Below are 24,048 nucleotides of genomic sequence, written 5' to 3'. Positions count from 1 at the left end.
TACGCAATAAAGAGAAGAAAATAGAAAAAGAAACAGAAACATGTTTAAAAGAAACATAAAAGGAAAAAGAAACCAAATAATAATAGAAAAAGAAAAAACCTGAACAAAACAACTGAAACCGGACAAAACAGTGAAAAACTGGAAGCAAAAAACCGTAGAAGAAAAACAAAAAGAAAACCCGAAGGAAACAACAGTGAAAGAAAACGGCACAGAAAATCTGTACGTGGGCCGGCCCGAATGGCGACTCGCTTCAGCGAAGCCGCAGTTCCTGGACACACACGCGTGGATCCATCTAGTCCGGCGGCGCCGTCCGGATGCCCTGAGTCCACAAGGGCTGCTATCAAAACCATCCTACAAATCCCCAATGAGCAATTGAATGAGAAATATCTTGGCATGCCTTCTGATGTTGAGAGTTCAAAGAATGGTGCTTTTAAATACCTAAAAGATAGGCTATGGAACAAGATACAAGGGTGGATGGAGAAACTTCTCTCAGCGGCTGGAAAGGATGTGCTCATAAAATCAGTAACCCAAGCCATTCCGGTGTTTTCAATGTCTTGTTTCAAGCTTTCTAGGGGTTTATGCCAGCAACTAACATCAATGATAAAAGCATTTTGGTGGGGAAGTAAGCAAGGTCAGAGAAAACCCTATTGGGTGTCATGGGACTCTATGAGCATGCCGAAGTATATGGGGGGGGGGGGCGGCTAGGCTTCCGTGACTTTGAAATTTTCAACTTGGCGCTTCTGGCAAGGCAAGTGTGGAGGGTTCTAGAAAACCCTAGTTCACTCAGTGCTAGAATTCTTAAAGCGGTGTATTTTCCGGAGAGTGAGCTCTTGACGACCAATCTTGGTGGTCATCCTTCTCAGATATGGAGGGCTTGATAGAGGGTCATGACATCCTGAAGATTGGACTCGTTCGGAGGATAGGCAATGGAAACACAAGTCATATTTGGGATATGAACTGGCTACCTAGGAGGGAAAATATGAGGCTCATTGTTGCTTTAAAAACTGATCCACCTTAGATGGTGGCGGAGCTGATTGATCGAGATAATGCATGCTAGAACACAACATTGCTCAGCTAGGTTTTCTTACCATATGATATAACAACTATTCTGAATGTGCCAATATGTACAAGAAACATGGAAGATTTCTGGTCATGGGGTTTTGAAAAGAATGGAATTTTCTCCATTCGCTCTGCCTACAGGATGATTGCGGGCATAAAGAGGAGGCGTGAGGACTGGCTGGAAGGACGAGGGGGATCCTCTAATTCGGCAGCAAACGAGAAGGCATGGGATACATTATGGAAAGTGCAGGTTCCAGCAAAGCTGAAAAATTTTCTTTGGAGACTGGCCAAAAACTCGCTACCTACTGAAGATGTTAGAAAGAACAGGAAAATGTCACACCATGATCAATGCTACGCATGTGGAGCTTAGGACTCATGGAGACATAGTCTTCTCGAGTGCACAATGGCACAATGTGTTTGGTCTCTTGTAGACCATAATTTGCTGGACTACTTGATTGCTACATCAGAGCCTTCAGCACGAGCATGGCTGTTTTCCATGATGGAATATCTAGACCATGAACAATTGACAAGGTTGACAGTTACCATGTGGACAATTTGGTATGCTTGTAGACAACTTATCCATGAGGGAATACACCAAAGCCCATATGAGACACACAGGTTTGTGCTTAATTTCATATCTGACCTAGACCGGTTAGCGTTGGTGTCAGAGACACAACGCAGGACAGTTCAACCACATGCTAGGCAGGCTTTCAAGTGGTTTCCACCACCAGAGGGATGTGTGGAAATCAATGTGGAAGCCAGAGTTTCGGCAGCGGCCTTCTGTCGCGACCGGGACGGAGCTTACCTGGGTTCCTCCATGCTGGTAATTGAGGGGTTAAAGGATCCTACTACGGTTGAGACAATCGCATGCAGAGAGGGCATGTCTTTGGCACTGGATCTGGGAATGAATCATCTCCAGATCGCTTCTGACTGTAAGCAGGTGGTAAACCATATCCATCAAAGAGCTGAAGGAGATCATGGTATTATCATCAAAGAGATCCTGCAAACTTCTACCTTATTTATGTCTTGTAATTTTTCGTTTGAACCTCGAGTCGAATTATGAGGCTCATAGGCTTGCTAGGTTTGGTGTTTCGTTCCCTCTTGGAAGGCATTTGTGGTTGGGCATTCCGCATGACCCAATTGTAATTCCTATGAACGTTTTAGGTACTCAATAAAAGCCTGGCGAGCTTTTCTAAAAAAAAACTAATCCGACGGCCGTCTGTCCGTCCAGAAACAAAATTGCTATGATTGCCATTTCTCAAAAAAAAAAAAATGCTATGATTGCCAGCGCCCGGTTCCAACGAAGAAAAAGAAACGCAATAGCCCGTTCAGTACAGTACAGCGCATTTGCGCCACGTGAACCTCCACGGGCGATCCGCGGCACATGCACAGGCGATCGCACGCACGGCGCGCCCAATCAGAGGCGCCGGCGACCCTGTAAACGAATCTCATGGACCCGGGAAGCGAATCTCATCGAATCCGGGCCGAACCGCAGCGAACCGATCAGAGATCACAGGCCCGTCCCCGTGGGACTCGATCGCCAGCAGCAGACAGTAGTACTAGTAGACCCCGTCCTATATAAGGCCTGGCTACCGGCGGAAATGGCTAGAAGGCACGCTCAGGAAACATCATTGCAGAGAGCTAGCTGTCATTTGTCCGTGTCGGGCTACGAGCGAGCTTCGTCGCCGGCCAGCCATGGCGTGGTGGTGCGAGAGGGTCGTCGCGCCGGTGCGGCGGGCCTGGCTCGCCGTGGCGCGGCGGGCGCGGAACCGCAGTAAGTGCAGCTACCTAGCGCCCAGCAAATCAACCTCCATCGTTTCTGCAACGAGTTTATCTCTGAATTAACTTACGCATCCCTTGGTTTGGTTAGCATGGCTTCTTGATATATCGAGCGTGCGATTAGTTCCTCTATCGACCCCAATAAAGGGAAGACTTGCACTCCCTCCGTTTCGAAATACAATTGCCGTGGTTTTAGTTCAAGTATTTTGAAACGGAGGGAGTAATTACGAAATGATTACGGTTGCTGCACTTTGTATACCATAGTTCTTATAAAATTACAGTAGCAGTAGTAGTATATGTTTTCCCAAGATATAAATAGACAAATGTGCCAAGGAAAGAACAGGTCCGTGCATAAAGTAAAATCAAAGGGCGAGCATTACAATGCTGCTGGTACTAAACCTATGCTGCCTTTGCTTCTGACGACCTATTTGGACATATACATAGTACTCCGACCAGGCCGATGAAGAGGTTTTTTATAGACTATCCAGTGTTTGGGTACTTTGAATTTCTCATCTTATTATTTTTGCTAGCCAAATGTAGTCTTACAGAACTAGGAGTCACACATTTTCTACTAGTAGTAAACAACACTAATCATTTCTGTCGGCAAACCGGGCGCAGGGAGCACAGGGGTGGTGGACCTGCACAGGGACGTGCAAACCTGCGGATACGACGATGTTCAGGTGATGTGGAACATGCTGAGCTCGGAGAAACATGCCCTCGGCCACAGGCCGGCGGCGCCTGAGAAGCCGCCGCGACGGCGGGCCTTGTTCTGGAGGGCGTCGTTCTGGAACGTCGGAAAATGCGTGGCGCGGTGAGCCCCGCGACTGAATTCTGGCGTGGATAGCGGCGACACTGTCGCCATCTAATAATCTCCAATAAACCTGCTGCTACCATCTGGTGAGATGTACAAAGAATGATGTTCACCTGTAAGATGTTAGATGGGGGTGGGAAGAATGGGTCAGGGGCATCTCGCCTGCTGGCTTCTGCTGTTTGTATTGCTTTCCCTGCTTTGTTGTGGAATGAATCAAAGGCGGCAGACTGTGGCTTAATCCGTGTGAAGATGCTACAAATTTCAAGCTCCGATCTTGTGTGCTTGTGGCATGGAATAAGCATCCAATGTCCCATGCTAATGTCCAAGTAAAGTGGGGCAAATGATCCAAAATAACAAAAAAAAAATTAAAACACACAGATACCTCCTCCGCCCATTATTATAAAATGTTTTAACTTTTTTCTGAATCAGATATATGTAGACACGTTTTAGTGTGTTTGTTCACCATTTCAGTCCGTATATAACCGTATTCAAATATCCAAACCTCTTATAATAGTGAACGGAGGGAGTATTACACACCATACGGGTAAAGTGCTGCAATATGACACGAGACAACTCAAAATTGACACCATACTATTTGTGCAGTTTCAAATCAGCCTCCTATAATAGGGCAAAAAAAAGGTGTAATGTAAAGCGACTGATTATGAATGTACATAAAGTCCCTAAAGATAGACAAAAATTCTCCATCTCCTTTAAATCACGATGGAGATTTCAACTCCAGTGCTGCTCCAGAAAAACCACAGGCTACTTTGGAATTGTACACAAAAAAGAAAGCTGGAAGTTGGATGAAGAACATTCAGATTATCTTATTGACACTGAAGAGACTTCCTGCAGCCAAAGAAAAGTGAACATTAGACAAGCGCAGAATTTCTTTAACAAAAACTATTTTGGTGCAAGCCAAACAGCTAATACTGGTTCAACCCACAAGGCATCTTTTTATAACTGTATGAATCAAAACTGCTGATATGCAAATCAAACTCGGACCCTAAGTTCTCGCGAACACCATGATAAAAGGCATGTTGTTCACCAAAATTGGAAATATATATTATTAAAGATGTGCAAATCATTCTTCAGCCGTATTCTCTGCAATAACAAACTATCATTTGCAGGAGCGCTGGCAAAATGACAATACTAAGTTCTGCTAGGATAAAATACTTGATATGAGAGATACTTGATTCCATTCTTAAAACTATTTCAATTACTGCGCTAAAAACTAGTAAAATTCATTTTAAAACATACTCAAGCATTCACTATCCAGTCATGAATTATTCTGTAGCAACCGGCCCATCATAATATTTCGTAAATGGAGTTCATGAATAATAAAAGTAAGCAGGTGAAGTACATGCAATGATTTAAGCTTAAAGTTCAGAACAGACTACGCTAGGCAATACCACAGAACACTTACATAGCATTTCAACCACCAAAAGATCTAGATACGTTGCATCTGTTGAATCATTTCAGGATCCAACAGTCCACTGCTGTAACTGGATGGCACAGGGGAAATCTCCTGCCTTCCTTGCCACTCTTCACCAGGCCTTAAAGTAATTGGCTTCTCAATACGTGCAGCCCCTACACACAGCATGCACTTGTACTCCTCGGCACCAAAATCTGGCATTGCTTTTGCTTTCCTGTCCCATGGGTTCCAAACAACTGCAAGCAAAGGATATATAGCGATGACACACCACAAAAAACAACTCGACCAACCAGGCACTAGCACCTGGTGGCATTGTTTAGAGAAAAACAACCTGGCACCAGTCACTGCACGGCGCAGAATACATTCTGCCTCATGCAGAGTCGAACTCTGGTGAGCGGATTGGCACTGGCACATGCCCACCAACCGAGCATTTAACGACGACAGACCATGGAAGTAAACAAAATCAAATGCCAAAGTAACCACTCATGTTTCCATAGTATGGAGTATGCTCAATTTAGAAAGAAAAATGAAGCTAACTCACCAACATCAGGAAGTTCCTTTTTCCTTAATACGAATGTCCTTTTTTTCTCATGGTCAATTGTCACAATCTTGGGTGGGGCACTTAGATATATCCTGTCCACCTTCATAATCAACGTTCAACACAGTTAGTGCCTTACCACAGTGGCCCCACAATATGAAGCATATACAAAGCTTACTTCAGATTCGAATACAACTGCATCGCCTTGTTCAGTACAACGAATCTTAGATTGCAGATTATCATGATAGTCCAAGGTATCCAAACCCTCAACCCGTACTTCGCTGGAATGTGAAACACATGCTTCAGAGAACAAAGTATTAAATCCTAAAATAGTGCCTAAGTAAAAAAAAATGTGTAATAGCCAAGTTGTTCATTCGCAAGTGTATCTATTCTGCAATTGAAATAGTGCCGAAGTATTGAATCCTAAAATGGCTCATTCAACATGACTCAGCACTACAGAAAATGCTATAGAAGGTACAGTCAGTCCTACCCAACAAAATAATTTTAGGAAATACAAATACAAGTTAATACAACAAAAAATTAGGAAATAAAGTAACATTCCAAAAGGTACCTGATATCAGAGACTGAAAAGTATGTATGGAATGCAAAAGTAAATTGGAATGGCTTGCCATCAGCATTCTTATTTTTTATTCGAGATGTGAGGATCAGATCTCCCCTCGGACTAAGAGCAACTTGCAAACGAAGTTCATAACTGCAATGTATGGATAATCAACATCATCAATTTAACATGGGAACAAGGAATTTAATATTTACTAGACACAAACCTGTGTGGCCAGGTCTTCATATCTTCTTCAGACTGCTTGAGTATCAAGTCAATATGACAATCAGAAGTGGTATCTGGAAGAGGAGGACTCTCATCAACACTCCAAAGTCGGTTCCTCGCGAATCCATGCTGTTCAAGAACTCCGTGGTTCCCTAACTGCATGATGGTAATGCTCATTTGGGTACTAATACATTGGAAAAGCATAACTAGACTACTAACAACAGGAGGAGCATACTTGAGGAAAACAAATTTGTATGCCCCCACGAATCGCTTTTGGTGGTTTGAAAGAAGCCTGCAAAGGAAAAAAAATGAAATGCATGATGAAGTGTAGAACAATTGGTCCACAGAATATCCGTTTATCAAAACTAAATATATGAGTACCTTCTTACTGAGAAATAGCTGTTGTTCTCCAGAGTTATTTTTCCAAGAGGTTACTTGGCCTCCATACAAGTATACCTGATAACAAAGAAACCAAGAGGTGTTGAATGCATTTATACAGATAAGTTCAAAAAAATCATATACACAGACACTGGGATTTTATGCCTGTTCAGTTGGATGGATAATCAAGCAACACGGTATTATCCTTATGGTAGGGAAACTGTTACCGATACTTTTGTATTGTACATCAATTCCTCGGAAGCATGCCCTTAATGAAGACATAACTGCTTCAGGACTGGCTCAAGCTCAACTAAATAAGATTATAAACATAGATTTATATGAAGTTTTACTACTGAGGCACTGAGCTAACCAGACAGCAGTAATTACTTCAGACTAGATCACACTTCAGTTTGTACTGCCAAAGCAAAGAGATGGAAACTGGTTTAATGAAACAACTCAAATAAGTATGATGTCCTAGCAATTCTAAATACTGTCCAACAGATTTGCCCCCCCCCCCCCCCCCCCTGTGCACAAGAACGTGTGTTCCTTTGCCTATGTCCAACTGTCCAAGAGAGGACGAGAGATAATATTGCAATGTTTGCATTAACCTTCATCATCAGGTTTTTCTGAAATACTGAAATACTAGAAAATAGAAACTAATTGACGAGTTTGGCAGGACAAATGTCAGACACTAGGGGCATACCAACATTGTCACATCGAGGTTTGATAGGACATCAGCCTGATAAATTATTATTCAGCCAAGCTGTCCAGCACCTTTATAGTATACTCCAGAGACAATTAAAAGAAAACATGCCAATTCTTTTCAGAATAAGTCAGTGCTGGCATCTTGCATGTTCACGAATTAAATGTTCCTATTTGTTCACTAGCGCCAATTAATAAGAACTTCAAAAAATATACAATAAAATTTGAAGGATGAGCAGGCCAGGCCATCAATCGTGACCAAGTAATTTTAACAAAAAAAAAATAGTGAACATTGAACATGCCAAGTACACCAAAAGGATATTGGCAAGACCAGGTTAAGACACAGCTAAGCGAGACATCACCGAGCCCACACCGGACCAACCATTTATCCACATAGCTCAACAATCAAATCAATCACTATTAAAAAAAATCAAGTACCGCAGGAAAACAATCATGCGCCTCCACCAATGTCAAGGGCCAAAGAAAAAATCGGCATTTGACCGAACTATCTTTATCTCCTACATGGTCACAACTCAGGTACATTTATTCAACACCAATTCCATTAATCCCTCTAGTAAACCACAGTTAACAACAAGTACAAACTTAATTACCCACTTATTGTACTGTGACAGTGCAAATGCATTTTTCTTTTGTTGCGATGACTGTGCAGATACACCCGATCAGTCCTGCCCAACTCTTCAACGAACTAAAACCAACCGATTTGTGTGGATCGCGGCGAGAGAAATGATCAGATCGAGCAAAAGTTTCGGTTTCTACCATGGACAGCGCGCGAAGGTATCGATCGAGTACCCGAGGTGGCGTGGATTAGGGTTTAGATGGGGGGAGGAGAGGGAAGGGTGACCTCGGCGGAGCTGCCGCGGGCCTCGCGGAGGACGAACTTGTCGAGGCCGGTGGAACGCTCCTTCACGCGCTCCACGGAAGAGGCTCTCCCGGCCATCCAGGGCGGGTCCGCACGGGGAGGAAGGCGTTGGATCGCCCGGCGGCGGACACCGCGGCCGTGGTCGCCGAGGAGGAAGTGGCGGTTCGGGCCCGGAGAACGCGGCGGGAAATGGAGGGAACACTGAGATTGGAAGAGGAGAAGGGGGATTATAGGAGGCACTTTCTTGTTTATAGGAGGGGTTGAATCCAGCCAAGCAGGCTCGTGGGCCGTGGCTCGGGTCGCCAGGCTCAGGCTCAGGCTCGCAAATAGTCGAGGCTTGGCTTGGGAGATAAAAACTTTGCTGAACACACGGGGCCAACGATGGGCGCTGAGCGCAGAGGGGTGGGGCCCAGGATACCCTGCCAACCGCACGGCGCAGGGGGCGAAGAACGACGGCGGCGTTGGTGCCCGGCCGGGGATGCCGTGGCGGAACGGCCATAGGCCCGCGGAGGGCGCCGAGGGTAAGGTGGGGGGGGGGGGGGGGGGGGGGAGGGGGGGGGGGCATCATCGGCGCCGGAGCCACGATCTAGAGAAGGGATGACCAGGAGACAGTAGTCCTCATATGCAGAGACGCGGATGGACACCAGGAAGCGCAGCATGGCGCGACCGAAGTGGAAGACCGGGTTCGGGTCAGCACGCTCGATCGCAGCGCTAGGCTCAGTAAGGAGCAGCCCAAACGAGCGCGGGATCCCGTCGGGGTTGAGTTTCCATGCCGATATGTCCGACATGCTGACCGTCTCTGGTGCGAGCTCATCGACGTCACAGAACGGGGACATCAGCGTCTCTGCGGACGCCCGCTCCCAAGCGTGGTCTGGGATGCCACCGAGCTCAAAGAGGACTAGAGGAACCGCGACGTGACCGGCTCAGCCCCGGCGGAGTCACTCCATGGATGGACTAGCAGGCGGAAGAGCCGGAAACAAAACGTGGCCGCGGCCACGCGCGCCCGATCAGCGGCGTCCTGGAAGTGAAGCAGGAACTCGTCGGGGCGGCGGCGATGGAGGGGGAACGTGTGGGAAGGCATAGGACACTTCTCGCGAAGCAAGGCCGCAACATCATCACAGGAAATGCCAGAGCGGGTGCCGCCCACGATAACGATGAGCGGGCACTGCTGCAGCGCAGCTTCGGCCGCCTCGATGGCCGGTGACCGTGGAAGATAGCACACGGCACCAGCAGGCCTGCAGGAAGCGTGGCCAGACATGGCAGAGGAAAAACTTTGCGAAACTTGGCTCGGGCTCGGCTCACAACCCGAATGAGCCAGGACAGGAGCTTATAAGTATTCTTTACTTCCATCGTCGTGTCAAATATAAATTAGAGTTGTAATACTTTCCAATATAGACTATAGTGATCTCGTACACTTCTGGATTATGACCACCATAATTCAAATTTGAAAGGGCGATATGTGGATGAGTTATTTGTAAAGTCCGTGTCAAGAATGATTGGATCACTATGCACGAGAGCACATACAATCATCAAGGGAATTTTAGTTCTCATTCCGTATCCATGAGTTCGCAGTCAAGTTTTCTATATATAGAGGGTAGACACTTAAGGTTATTGGTGTTGAGTAAATAGGCAGTTTTTTGACTAAATTAATCCACGAATAAATCAGTAGCATGGCATTGGCAGAATTAACAACATGCTGATATTGGATCATGCAAGAACATACTATGTTAATAGCAGATACATCTACACATAATGCTACAATGTCTAGAACGATAATAAACAGGAGTGGGGTAAACGAGTTATTCATTACGGCTTGAACTACGTCGGTATTTCCCCAAAGAGGAAGGAATGATGTAGCACATCAACTGTAGGTATTTCCCTCAGTGATGAGATCAAAATTATCGAACCAGTAGGAAAATCACACAACACTACATAAACAATGCCTGTACACAAAGAACAAATATTTGTAACCCGACGTGTTAAAGGGGTTGTCAATCCTTTTTGGATAACGGTGCCAGAAATTGTCGAGTTGACGGGATAAAAATATGATAGATAGGATAAATAGATCACGAATAAACGCAAAATAAAACAAAGTGCAACAAGCTATTTTTGGAGGTTTTGGATTAATAGATCTAAAAATAAAAACGAATAAAAATAGATCTTGAAGGCAAATATAATAAAGAAGAGACCTGGGGGGCCGTAAGTTTCACTAGTGGCTTCTCTCGAGAAAAATAACATATGGTGGGTAAACAAATTACTGTTGGGCAATTGATAGAACTTCAAATAGTCATGACGATATGCAGGCAATGATCATTATATAGGCATCACGTCCAAGATTAGTAGACCGACTCCTGCCTGCATCTACTACTATTACTCCACACATCGACCGCTATCCAGCATGCATCTAGTGTATTAAGTTCATGGAGAAACGGAGTAATGCAATAAAATGATGACATGATGTAGATAAGATCTATTTATGTAGAAATAAACCCCATCTTGTTATCCTTAATAGCAACGAAACATAAGTGTCGTTTCCCCTTCTGTCACTGGGATCGAGCACCGTAAGATGAACCCATCACAAAGCAACTATTCTCATGGCAAGAAAAATCGATCTAGTCGGCCTAACTAAACCAAATATTCGAAGAAGAAATACGAGACTATAAGTAATCATGCATATAAGAGATCAAAAGACTCAAATAACTTTTATAGATAAAAACATAGATCTGATCATAAACTCAAAGTTCATCGAATCCCAACAAACACATCGCAAAAAGAGTTACATCTAATAGATCTCCAAAAGACCATTGTATTGAGAATCAAAAGAGAGAGAGAGGAAGCCATCTAGCTACTACCTACGGACCCATAGGTCTACAATGAACTACTCACACATCATCGAAGAGGCACCAATGAGAATGATGAACCCCTCCGTGATGGTGTCTAGATTGGATTTATGATTTCTGGAACTTACGGCGGCTGGAGTTGATTTTCATTGACCCCCTAGGGTTTCTGGAATATTGGGGTATTTATAGAGCAAAGAGGCAGTGCGGGAGGCCACCGAGGTGGGCACAACCCACCTGAGCACGCCTGGGCCTCCAGGCACGCCCTGGTGGGTTGTGCTCCCCTCGGAGCCCCCCTCTGGTACTTCTTTGGCCCAACAGGTGTCTTCTAGTCAAGAAAAAATCTCCAAAACGTTTCACTGCGTTTGGACTCCGTTTGGTATTGATTTTCTATGGAGTAAAAAACAACAACTGACACTGGGCACTATATCAATAGGTTAGTCCCAAAAAATGATATAAAGTTGCTATAAAATAATTGTAAAACATCCAAGAATGATAATATAACAACATGGAACAATGAAAAATTATAGATACATTGGAGACATATCAGTTATACCCTCCAATAGGCCAGGCAGAAGCCGCCGTCGTGGCGGCGGCAGCAGTGGTGTCCTTAGCGGCCTTCTTCTCGGCTTCAAGCTTCTCGGCGGCAGCACGGTCGGCGTCAATGGACATGGTGATGACGAAGGCGATGTGGACGTAGAGGAAGTAGTGGATCGGAGGCGAGCAGTCACGTAGTCGCTCCCCGAAAACCTGATCGCCTCTCTCCATACAAGATCTGGAGAGGCGGGGGCCTTCTCTCCTGTCAACCGTGTACGCGATGAACGGGATGGAGTCGACGGCGGCGGCAGCAGCAATGGACCATGGGCGTGGAGGCAGATGTGATCTGATTTTCTAGATGGCTAGGGTCGGCAGACGCCTCACACATATATAGGCACAGCCGCATGGAGAGACGTGGGCCCACAATCCGATGTCTCAGATCATGGCCCAGCTGTCAAAAAATCTCCGTTCCTGATCGGCAAAAATAAGCTCATAAGTGTGAGCTTGGCTCGGCTCATTCCCGCGGTGCGGTGCGTCGAGGCGAGGCGAGGCGTGGAGAGGCGGGCGGCGGAGGAGGAGTGTGCGAGGGCCTCTTCTCTTCTCAAGCTCCAATAGCATGTGGAAAAGAATCTCTTATAAAAAGGTCCAACTCCTTCTCCATTAGTGGGTGGGACTAAACTTCCCACTACACATAGTGCCATTTAACCCACACGGGCCCTTAGAGATTTTCATAAATTGTTAGATGGGCCCGAGGCCCACCCTAATATTTCAATAATCCCCCACCAGATCTCAAGGGCCCATATTGTCCTTTGTTCCAAAAACTATTTTGATATACCAGTATTTCAGTGAAGACCTGTTAAGGTTGAGCTCCACCTAGAGCAAGTACCTACACTCCTTCACAACTGAACAATAGACTGCCTTGAATTTCCTGTTTGGTGTAAAGAAGTTTCACTACATGTCTTACTAGTACTAGACTGCCGAAGGCTGATCCCTTGGGTGGAGCATATTAGTCACACTCCTGGCCTATTCATGAGCTTATTGGAGATCACCCTAATCTTATAGACTATGACCAGCATCTTTCTTACATAAGCTTTGGAACATATTGCGACAATAGTCATCTGAAAGTGCAACTAATCCCCGGGTGTTTTTGGTAATTCATAACAACATATAGCTCATCAAACTAATATCCATTCAAGATTAATGTTTCAGAAAGTTCAATGATTGGTGTGTTGGAAATATGCCCTAGAGGCAATAATAAATTAGTTATTATTATATTTCCTTGTTCATGATAATCGTTTATTATCCATGCTAGAATTGTATTGATAGGAAACTCAGATACATGTGTGGATACATAGACAACACCATGTCCCTAGTAAGCCTCTAGTTGACTAGCTCGTTGATCAATAGATGGTTACGGTTTCCTGACCATGGACATTGGATGTTGTTGATAACGGGATCACATCATTAGGAGAATGATGTGATGGACAAAGACCCAATCCTAAGCCTAGCACAAGATCATGTAGTTCGTATGCTAAAGCTTTTCTAATGTCAAGTATCATTTCCTTAGACCATGAGATTGTGCAACTCCCGGATACCGTAGGAGTGCTTTGGGTGTGCCAAACGTCACAACGTAACTGGGTGGCTATAAAGGTACACTACAGGTATCTCCGAAAGTGTCTGTTGGGTTGGCACGAATCGAGACTGGGATTTGTCACTCTGTGTAAACGGAGAGGTATCTATGGGCCCACTCGGTAGGAAATCATCATAATGTGCACAATGTGATCAAGGAGTTGATCACGGGATGATGTGTTACGTAACGAGTAAAGAGACTTGCCGGTAACGAGATTGAACAAGGTATCGGGATACCGACGATCGAATCTCGGGCAAGTATCCTACCAATAGACAAAGGGAATTGTATACGGGATTGATTAAGTCCTTGACATCGTGGTTCATCCGATGAGATCATCGTGGAACATGTGGGAGCCAACATGGGTATCCAGATCCCGCTGTTGGTTATTGACCGGAGAGTCATCTCGGTCATGTCTGCATGTCTCCCGAACCCGTAGGGTCTACACACTTAAGGTTCGGTGACGCTAGGGTTATAGAGATATTAGTATGCGGTAACCCGAAAGTTGTTTGGAGTCCTGGATGAGATCCCGGACGTCACGAGGAGTTCCGGAATGGTCCGGAGGTAAATAATTATATATATGAAGTGCTATTTCAGCTATCGGGACAAGTTTCGGGGTCACCGGTATTGTACCGGGACCACCGGAAGGGTCCCGGGGGTCCACCGGGTGGGGCCACCTGCCCCGAGGGGCCACATGGGCTGTAGGGGGTGCGCCTTGGCCTATATGGGCCAAGGGCACCAGCCCCAAGAGGCCCATGCGCCAAGAGAAGAGGGAAAGGAAGAGTCCTAAAAGGGGAAGGCACCTCCGAGGTGCCTTGGGGAGGAGGGACTCCTCCCTGGCCGCACCCTTCCTTGGAGGAAGGGCCAAGGTTGCGCCTCCCCCCTCTCTCTTGGCCCTATATATAGTGGGGGGAAGGGAGGGCAACCTAACCTAAGCCCTGGCGCCTCCCTCTCCCTCCCATGACACATCTCCCTCCTCCCGCAGCGCTTGGCGAAGCCCTGTTGGAATCCCGCTACTTCCACCACCACGCCGTCGTGCTGCTGGATCTCCATCAACCTCTCCTTCCCCCTTGCTGGATCAAGAAGGAGGAGACGTCGCTGCTCCGTACGTGTGTTGAACGTAGAGGTGCCGTCCGTTCGGCGCTAGGATCATCGGTGATTTGGATCACGACGAGTACGACTCCATCAACCCCGTTCTCTTGAACGCTTCCGCGCGCGATCTACAAGGGTATGTAGATCCACTCCTCCCTCATTGCTAGATGACTCCATAGATAGATCTTGGTGACACGTAGGAAATATTTGAATTTATGCTACGTTCCCCAACAGTGGCATCATGAGCTAGGTCTATGCGTAGTTTCTATGCACGAGTAGAACACAAAGTAGTTGTGGGCGTTGATTTTGTTCAATATGCTTACCGTTACTAGTCCAATCTTGATTCGGCGGCATTGTGGGATGAAGCGGCCCGGACCAACCTTACACGTACGCTTACGTGAGACCGGTTCCACCGACTAACATGCACTAGTTGCATAAGGTTGCTGGCGGGTGTCTGTCTCTCCCATTTTAGTCGGATCGGATTCGATGAAAAGGGTCCTTATGAAGGGTAAATAGCAATTGGCATATCACGTTGTGGTTTTTGCGTAGGTAAGAAACGTTCTTGCTAGAAACCCATAGCAGCCACGTAAAACATGCAAACAACAATTAGAGGACGTCTAACTTGTTTTTGCAGGGTATGCCATGTGATGTGATATGGCCAAAAGGATGTGATGAATGATATATGTGATGTATGAGATTGATCATGTTCTTGTAATAGGAATCACGACTTGCATGTCGATGAGTATGACAACCGGCAGGAGCCATAGGAGTTGTCTTAATTTATTTATGACCTGCGTGTCAACACAAACGTCATGTAATGACTTTACTTTATTGCTAACCGTTAGCTGTAGAAGTAGAAGTAATAGTTGGCGAGACAACTTCATGAAGACACGATGATGGAGATCATGATGATGGAGATCATGGTGTCATGCCGGTGACGATGATGATCATGGAGCCCCGAAGATGGAGATCAAGAGGAGCAAAGTGATGATGGCCATATCATATCACTATTTGATTGCATGTGATGTTTATCATGTTTTTGCATCTTGTTTACTTAGAACGACGGTAGTAAATAAGATGATCCCTCACTAAAATTTCAAGAAGGTGTTCCCCCTAACTGTGCACCGTTGCGAAAGTTCGTCGTTTCGAAGCACCACGTGATGATCGGGTGTGATAGATTCTTACGTTCACATACAACGGGTGTAAGCCAGATTTACACACGCGAAACACTTAGGTTGACTTGACGAGCCTAGCATGTACAAACATGGCCTCAGAACACAAGAGACCGAAAGGTCGAGCATGAGTCGTATGGTAGATACGATCAACATGAAGATGTTCACCGATGATGACTAGTCCGTCTCACGTGATGATCGGACACGCCCTAGTTGACTCGGATCATGTAATCACTTAGATGACTGGAGGGATGTATATCTGAGTGGGATTTCATAAGATGAACTTAATTATCCTGAACATAGTCAAAAGGTCTTCGCAAATTATGTCGTAGCTCGCACTTCAGTTCTACTGTTTAGTTATGTTCCTAGAGAAAAATTAGTTGAAAGTTGATAGTAGCAATTATGCGGACTAGGTCCGTAAACTGAGGATTGTCCTCATTGCTTCATAGAAGGCTTATGTCCTTAATGCACCGCTCAGTGTGCTGAACCTCGAACGTCATCTGTGGATGTTGCGAACATCTGACATACACGTTTTGATAACTATGTGATAGTTCAGTTAAACGGTTTAGAGTTGAGGCACCGAAGACGTTTTGAAACGTCACGAAACATATGAGATGTTTCAAGGGCTGAAATTGGGATTTCAGGCTCGTGCCCACGTCAAGAGGTATGAGACCTCCGACGATTTTCTTAGCCTGCAAACTAAGGAGAAAAGCTCAATTGTTGAGCTTGTGCTCAGATTGTCTGAGTACAACAATCATTTGAATCGAGTGGGAGTTGATCTTCCAGATGAGATATTGATGTTTCTCCGAAGTCATTACCACCAAGCTGCTAGAGCTTCATGATGAACTATAATATATCAGGGACATATATGATGATCCTTGAGATATTCGCGATGTTTGACACCACAAAAGTAGAAATCAAGAAGGAGCATCAATTGTTGATGGTTGGTGAAACCACTAGTTTCAAGAAGGGCAAGGGCAAAAAGGGATGCTTCATGAAACGGCAAATCAGCTGCTGCTCTAGTGAAGAAACCCAAGGTTGAACCCAAACCCGAGACTAAGTGCTTCTGTAATAAGGGGAACAGCCACTGGAGCAGAATTACCCTAGATACTTGGTAGATGAGAAGGCTGTCGATAGAAGTATATTGGATATACACTATGCTAATGTGTACTTTACTAGTACTCCTAGTAGCACCAGGGTATTAGATACCGGTTCGGTTGCTAAGTGTTAGTAACTCGAAATAAAAGCTACAGAATAAACGGAGACTAGCCAAAAGGTGAGATGACGATATGTGTTGGAAGTATTTCCATGGTTGATCAAATATCGTACGCTCCCTCTACCATCAAGATTGGTGTTTGCGTTGAGCATAGACATGATTGGATTATGTCTATCACAATATGGTTATTCATTTAAGGAGAGAGTAATAGTTACTCTGTTTATTTGAATAATACCTTCAATGGTCTTACACCTAAAATGAATGGTTTATTGAATCTCGATCGTAGTGATACACATGTTCATGCTAAAAGATAGTAATGATAATACCACCTACTTGTGGCACTGCCACGTAAGTCATATCGGTATAAAACGCATGAAGAAGCTCCATGTTGATGGATCTTTAGGCTCACTTGTTTTTGAAAAGTTTGAGACATGTGAACCATGTTTGTTGGTAGATATGCATGAAGAAACTCTATACAGATGGATCGTTTGGACTCACTTGATTTTGAATCACTTGAGACATGCAAATCATACCACATGAGCAAGATGACTGAAAGCCTCATTTTCAGTAAAATGGAACTAGAAAGCAACTTGTTGGAAGTAATACATTTTGATGTGTGCAGTCCAATGAGTGCTGAGGCGTGTAGTGGATATCGTTATGTTCTTACTTCACAGATGATTTGAGTAGATGTTGAGTATATTTACTTGATGAATCACGAGTCTGAATTATTGAAAGGTTCAAGTAATTTCAGGGTGAAGTTGAAAGATCGTCGTGACAAGAGGATAAAATATCTATGATATGATCATAGAGATGAATATCTGAATTACGAGTTTGGCACAGAATTAAGACATTGTGGAAATTGTTTCACAACTAATACAGCCTGGAACACCATAGTGTGATGGTGTGTCCGAACATCATAACTGCACCCTATTGGATATGATGCATACCATGATGTCTCTTATCGAATTACCACGATAGTTTATGGGTTAGGCATTAGAGACAACCACATTCACTTTAAAAGGGGCACCACGTAATTCCGATGAGATGACACCGTATGAACTATGGTTTAGAGAAACCTAAGCTGTCATTTCTTAAAAGTTTGGGGCTGCGACGCTTATGTGAAAAAGTTTCAGGCTGATAAGCTCGAACCCAAAGCGGATAAATGCATCTTCATAGGACACCCAAAACAGTTGGGTATACCTCCTGTCTCAGATCCGAAAGCAATAAGGGATTGTTTCTAGGGTCCTTTCTCGAGGAAAAGTTTCTCTCGAAGGAATTGAGTGGGAGGATGGTGGAGACTTGATGAGGTTATTGAACCGTCTCTTCAACTAGTGTGTGGCAGGGCACAGGAGTTGTTCATGTGGCACCTACACCAATTGAAGTGGAAGCTTATGATAGTGATCATGAAACTTCAGATCAAGTCACTACCAAACCTCGTGGGATGACAAGGATGCGTACTACTTCAGAGTGGTACGTGATCCTGTCTTGGAAGTCATGTTGCTAGACAACAATGAACCTACGAGCCATGGAGAAGCGATGGTGGGCCCGGATTCCGATAAATGGCTCGAGGCCATATAATCCGAGAGAGGATCCATATATGAAAACAAAGTGTAGACTTTGGGAGAACTACTTGATGGTCGTAAGGCTGTTAGGTACATATGGATTTTAAAAGGAAGACAGACAATGATGGTAGGTATCACCATTAAAGAAAGCTCGACTTGTCGTTAAGATGTTCTCCGACAAGTTCAAGGAGTTGACTGCGATGAGACTTTCTCACTCGTAGCGATGCTAAGAGTTTGTTGGAATTATATTAGCGATTACTGCATTATTTATGAAATCTTGCAGATAGGATGTCAAAACATTGTTTCCTCGATGATTTTCTTGAGGAAAGGTTGTATGTGATACAACCGGAAGGTTTTGTCAATCCTGAAAGATGCTAATAAGTATGCAAAGCTCCAGCAATCCTTCTAAGGACTGGAGTAAGCATCTCAGAGTTGGAATGTATGCTTTGATAAGATGATCAAAGTTTTGGGTGTATACAAAGTTTATGAGAAACTTGTATTTCCAAAGAAGTGAGTGGGAGCACTATAGAATTTCTGATGAATATATGTTATTGACATATTGTTGATCAGAAATGACGTAGAATTTCTGGAAAGCATATAGGGTTATTTGGAAAGTGTTTTTCAATGGAAAGCCTGGATTAAGCTACTTGAACATTGAGCATCAAGATCTATAAGGATAGATCAAAACGCTTAATGGTACTTTCAAATGAGCACATACCTTGACATGATCTTGAAGGTGTTCAAGATGGATCAGTCAAAGAAGGAGTTCTTGCCTGAGTTGTAAGGTATGAAGTTAAGACTTAAAGCTCGACCACGGCAGAATAGATAGAAAGGACGAAGGTCGTCCCCTATGCTTAAGACATAGGCTCTACAGTATGCTATGCTGTGTACCGCACCTGAAATGTGCCTTGCCATGAGTCAATCAAGGGGTACAAGAGTGATCTAAGAATGGATCACAGGACAACGGTCAAAGTTATCCTTAGTAACTAGTGGACTAAGGAATTTTCTCGATTATGGAGGTGGTAAAAGAGTTCATCGTAAAGGGTTACGTCGATGCAAGCTTAACACCTATCCGGATAGCTCTTAGTAGAGATACCGGATACGTATGATGGAGCAACAATTTAGAATAGCTCCAAGTAGAACAGTTATTTGAAATGGCTCCAAATATAGCGTAGTTGCTGCATCTACAAGAGGACATAGAGATTCGCAAAGTACATACGGATCTGAAAGATTCAGACCCGTTGACTATAACATCTCTCACAAGCATAACATGATCAAACCCAGAACTCATCGAGTGTTAATCACATGGTAATGTGAACTAGATTATTGACTCTAGTAAACTCTTTGGGTGTTAGTCACATGGGGATGTGACCTTGAGTGTTAATCACATATCGATGTGAACTGGATTATTGACTCTAGTGCAAGTGGGAGACTGTCGGAAATATGCCCTAGAGGCAATAATAAATTAGTTATTATTATATTTCCTTGTTCATGATAATCGTTTATTATCCATGCTAGAATTGTATTGATAGGAAACTCAGATACATGTGTGGATACATAGACAACACCATGTCCCTAGTAAGCCTCTAGTTGACTAGCTCGTTGATCAATAGATGGTTACGGTTTCCTGACCATGGACATTGGATGTCGTTGATAACGGGATCACATCATTAGGAGAATGATGTGATGGACAAAGACCCAATCCTAAGCCTAGCACAAGATCATGTAGTTCGTATGCTAAAGCTTTTCTAATGTCAAGTATCATTTCCTTAGACCATGAGATTGTGCAACTCCCGGATACCGTAGGAGTGCTTTGGGTGTGCCAAACGTCACAACGTAACTGGGTGGCTATAAAGGTACACTACAGGTATCTCCGAAAGTGTCTGTTGGGTTGGCACGAATCGAGACTGGGATTTGTCACTCCGTGTAAACGGAGAGGTATCTCTGGGCCCACTCGGTAGGACATCATCATAATGTGCACAATGTGATCAAGGAGTTGATCACGGGATGATGTGTTACGGAACGAGTAAAGAGACTTGCCGGTAACGAGATTGAACAAGGTATCGGGATACCGACGATCGAATCTCGGGCAAGTATCGTACCGATAGACAAAGGGAATTGTATACGGGATTGATTAAGTCCTTGACATCGTGGTTCATCCGATGAGATCATCGTGGAACATGTGGGAGCCAACATGGGTATCCAGATCCCGCTGTTGGTTATTGACCGGAGAGTCATCTCGGTCATGTCTGCATGTCTCCCGAACCCGTAGGGTCTACACACTTAAGGTTCGGTGACGCTAGGGTTATAGAGATATTAGTATGCGGTAACCTGAAAGTTGTTTGGAGTCCCGGATGAGATCCCGGACATCACGAGGAGTTCCGGAATGGTCCGGAGGTAAAGAATTATATATAGGAAGTGCTATTTCGGCTATCGCGACAAGTTTCGGGGTCACCGGTATTGTACCGGGACCACCGGAAGGGTCCCGGGGGTCCACCGGGTGGGGCCACCTGCCCCGGGGGGGCACATGGGCTGTAGGGGGTGCGCCTTGGCCTATATGGGCCAAGGGAACCAGCCCCAAGAGGCCCATGCGCCAAAAGAGGGAAAGGAAGAGTCCTAAAAGGGGAAGGCACCTCTGAGGTGCCTTGAGGAGGAGGGACTCCTCCCTGGCCGCACCCTTCCTTGGAGGAAGGGCCAAGGCTGCGCCTCCCCCCTCTCTCTTGGCCCTATATATAGTGGGGGGAAGGGAGGGCAACCTAACCTAAGCCCTGGTGCCTCCCTCTCCCTCCCATGACACATCTCCCTCCTCCCGCAGCGCTTGGCGAAGCCCTGTTGGAATCCCGCTACTTCCACCACCACGCCGTCGTGCTGCTGGATCTCCACCAACCTCTCCTTCCCCCTTGCTGGATCAAGAAGGAGGAGACGTCGCTGCTCCGTATGTGTGTTGAACGCGGAGGTGCCGTCCGTTCGGCGCTAGGATCATCGGTGATTTGGATCACGACGAGTACGACTCCATCAACCCCGTTCTCTTGAACGCTTCCGCGCGCGATCTACAAGGGTATGTAGATCCACTCCTCCCTCGTTGCTAGATGACTCCATAGATAGATCTTGGTGACACATAGGAAAATTTTGAATTTATGCTACGTTCCCCAACATGGTGTGGCATGGACTAGAGATATATGTACTGAGGGAGTCCTGGATTAGGGGGTCTCCAGACAGCCGGGTTATATCCTTTGGCTGGACTGTTGGACTATGAAGATACAAGATTGAAGACTTCGTCCCGTATCTGGATGGGACTCTATTTGGCGTGGAAGGCAAGCTAGGCAATACAGATATGTATATCTCCTCCTTTGTAACCGACCTTGTGTAACCCTAGCCCTCTCCGGTGTCTATATAAACTGGAGGGTTTTAGTCCATAGGACAACATACAATCATACCATAGGCTAGCTTCTAGGGTTTAGCCTCTCCGATCTCATGGTAGATCAACTCTTGTACTACACATATTATCAAGAATAATCAAGCAGGACGTAGGGTTTTACCTCCATCAAGAGGGCCCGAACCTGGGTAAAACATCGTGTCCCCTGCCTCCTATTACCATCCGCCTTAGACGCACAGTTCAGGACTCCCTACCCGAGATCCGCCGGTTTTGACACCGACATTGGTGCTTTCATTGAGAGTTCCTCTGTGTCGTCGCCATTAGGCTTGATGGCTCCTTCGATCATCGATAGAGATGCAGTCCAGGGTGAGACTTTTCTCCCCGGACAGATCTTTGTATTCGGCGGCTTCGCACTGCGGGCCAACTCGCTTGGCCATCTGGAGCAGATCGAGAGTTACGCCCTTGGCCATCAGGTCAGGTTTGGAAGTTTAAACTACACGGCCGATATCCGCGGAGACTTGATCTTCGACGGATTCGAGCCCCTGCTTAGTGCGCCACGCGATCACGATGAGCATGATTTAGCTCTGCCATCAGACAGTGTCCAGGAGATCACGCCGGCAACCGCTCCAACCCTCAATTCGGAACCAGTCGCGCCATCCATGGACAGGTGGATAGACCCCGCCATGGAGGCCGCACCCTCAGCGGCGATCGAGCTGAATATCGACCTTACCCTTCACGAGAGCCGTGATGCCACACTGCTGGATCCTTCCCCGGCCACGGACTCCGAACCGCCTGCGCCCGTGCCTATCGAATCTGATTGGGCGCTGATCATGGAGTTTACCTTCGCGGATATCTTTTAGCACTCGCCCTTCAGCGACATACTGAACTCATTAAGGTCTCTCTCCTTGTCAGGAGAGTCCTGGCCGAACTATGCCCCGCAGGATTGGGGTGCGGATGACGAAGAAATTCGCCGCCCACCCACCACCCACTTAGTAGCCACTATCGAAGATTTGACCGACATGCTCGACCTCGACTCCGAAGACATCGACGGTATGGACGACGATGCAGGAGACGAATAGGAACCACTGCCCATAGGGCACTAGACGCCCACTTCATCATATGATGTATTCATGGTGGACACACCCAAAGAAAACGGCGACGAGGAACGGAAGGACGCAATGAAGGGTTGTTCCCTCGAGAAGCAGTCAAAGTGGCGGCGTAAGCGCTGCTCCAAATCCCGCCTCGGCAGAAACAATGGTCATATAGACCCAGCGATAGAGTAGGGTGAACCATCGCCCGACCAGGGCAACACGGAGAATCAAACCGAACATCCCGACTCCGTCGAAGATAACAGTCCGGACGACATCACACCGGATAGGCGCCCGGAGCAACAGAATGCCCATCAAAGGCTTGTTGCCACAGCAAGGAGTCTGAAAAAGTAGAAGCAAAGGCTCAAAGCTGCACAAGACACACTCGGAATCAGATGGAGTAAAGTACTCAACACTGCAGCGAAGTACGGCGGTAATCGCCACACCAAGAGCTACCGAAGCGAAAGTTGCTACCCGAATTCGACGAGGAGGCCTTAGATCCCCCGCAATTAGAAAACAAAATGGCCATCCGGTCAGATAGACGACCTCGTAGCCAATACAGAGCGGCAAACGCCGCCGCACATAAGCCAGTACGCGATCCACGCGAGGGCTCGCATCAAAAGGACGGCGCAACCAGATCCATATACGGGCCACGCAAGTGCGCTACAGTATGCAATACAACACAACAAACATCCGAACACCACGGTACACCCAAATACAGGGGTGCCGCACACCCCCTATGTTTCACTGATGAGGTGCTGGACCATGAATTTCCAGAGGGATTCAAACCCGTAAACATAGAGGCGTACGACGGAACAACAGACCCTGGGGTCTGGATTGAGGACTATGTCCTCCATATCCACATGGCTCGAGGAGACGATCTCCACGCCATCAAGTACTTATCCCTCAAGCTCAAAGGGCCAGCTTGGCACTGGCTTAAAAGCCTCCCCAAAAACTCCATTGGAAGCTGGGAAGAGCTCGAAGACACCTTTCGGGCAAATTTTCCAGGGACCTATGTCTGACCACCGGATGCAGACGATTTAAGTCATATAACTCAACAGCCCGGAGAGTCAGCCCGAAAGCTTTGGAACAGGTTCCTCACCAAGAAGAACCAAATAGTAGACTGTCCGGACACCGAAGCCTTAGCAGCTTTCAAGCACAGCGTTCGAGACGAATGA

The 24,048-nt window shown here is 45.9% G+C and overlaps 2 protein-coding genes across 3 annotated transcripts; one reads left to right on the top strand and one right to left on the bottom strand.

The window, feature by feature from the left end:
- Positions 1-2,669: 2,669 nt before the first annotated feature.
- Positions 2,670-3,887, top strand: LOC123130475 (uncharacterized). Its single transcript, XM_044550374.1, has 2 exons — positions 2,670-2,833; positions 3,457-3,887. Exons 1-2 carry the CDS (start codon positions 2,755-2,757, stop codon positions 3,651-3,653), a joined length of 276 nt encoding a protein of 91 aa, XP_044406309.1. The 5' UTR covers positions 2,670-2,754; the 3' UTR covers positions 3,654-3,887.
- Positions 3,888-4,142: 255 nt separating this feature from the next.
- On the bottom strand, positions 4,143-8,718 carry LOC123132518 (putative glucose-6-phosphate 1-epimerase). 2 transcript variants are annotated; one of them, XM_044552332.1, is made up of 9 exons: positions 8,346-8,667; positions 6,785-6,859; positions 6,639-6,695; positions 6,405-6,559; positions 6,191-6,331; positions 5,798-5,900; positions 5,623-5,722; positions 5,073-5,317; positions 4,143-4,495 (listed from the first exon to the last, which is right to left on the bottom strand). In XM_044552332.1, exons 1-8 carry the CDS (start codon positions 8,439-8,441, stop codon positions 5,097-5,099), a joined length of 948 nt encoding a protein of 315 aa, XP_044408267.1. In that variant the 5' UTR covers positions 8,442-8,667; the 3' UTR covers positions 4,143-4,495; positions 5,073-5,096. The 2 variants fall into 2 exon arrangements, with proteins under 2 accessions (XP_044408267.1, XP_044408268.1); XM_044552333.1 differs by lacking the exon at positions 4,143-4,495 and having other exon boundaries at positions 5,293-5,486; positions 8,346-8,718.
- Positions 8,719-24,048: the final 15,330 nt, after the last annotated feature.

Source organism: Triticum aestivum, chromosome 6A (assembly GCF_018294505.1).
Source record: "Triticum aestivum cultivar Chinese Spring chromosome 6A, IWGSC CS RefSeq v2.1, whole genome shotgun sequence".
Classification (NCBI taxonomy): Eukaryota; Viridiplantae; Streptophyta; class Magnoliopsida; order Poales; family Poaceae; genus Triticum; species Triticum aestivum.
This window is presented reverse-complemented; position numbering and strand designations above follow the sequence as displayed.

What these genes read in the sequence shown, in the direction of transcription:
- LOC123132518 (XM_044552332.1), bottom strand. Translation starts at nt 8,441, where the DNA reads ATGGCCGGGAGAGCCTCTTCCGTGGAGCGCGTGAAGGAGCGTTCCACC. An exon ending in CCCGCGGCAGCTCCGCCGAG is followed by an intron (nt 6,860 to 8,345) that starts GTCACCCTTCCC and finishes CTTTGTTATCAG; the next exon opens with GTATACTTGTATGGAGGCCA. An exon ending in TACAAATTTGTTTTCCTCAA is followed by an intron (nt 6,560 to 6,638) that starts GTATGCTCCTCC and finishes ACCATCATGCAG; the next exon opens with TTAGGGAACCACGGAGTTCT.
- LOC123130475 (XM_044550374.1), top strand. Translation starts at nt 2,755, where the DNA reads ATGGCGTGGTGGTGCGAGAGGGTCGTCGCGCCGGTGCGGCGGGCCTGG. An exon ending in GCGGCGGGCGCGGAACCGCA is followed by an intron (nt 2,834 to 3,456) that starts GTAAGTGCAGCT and finishes AACCGGGCGCAG; the next exon opens with GGAGCACAGGGGTGGTGGAC.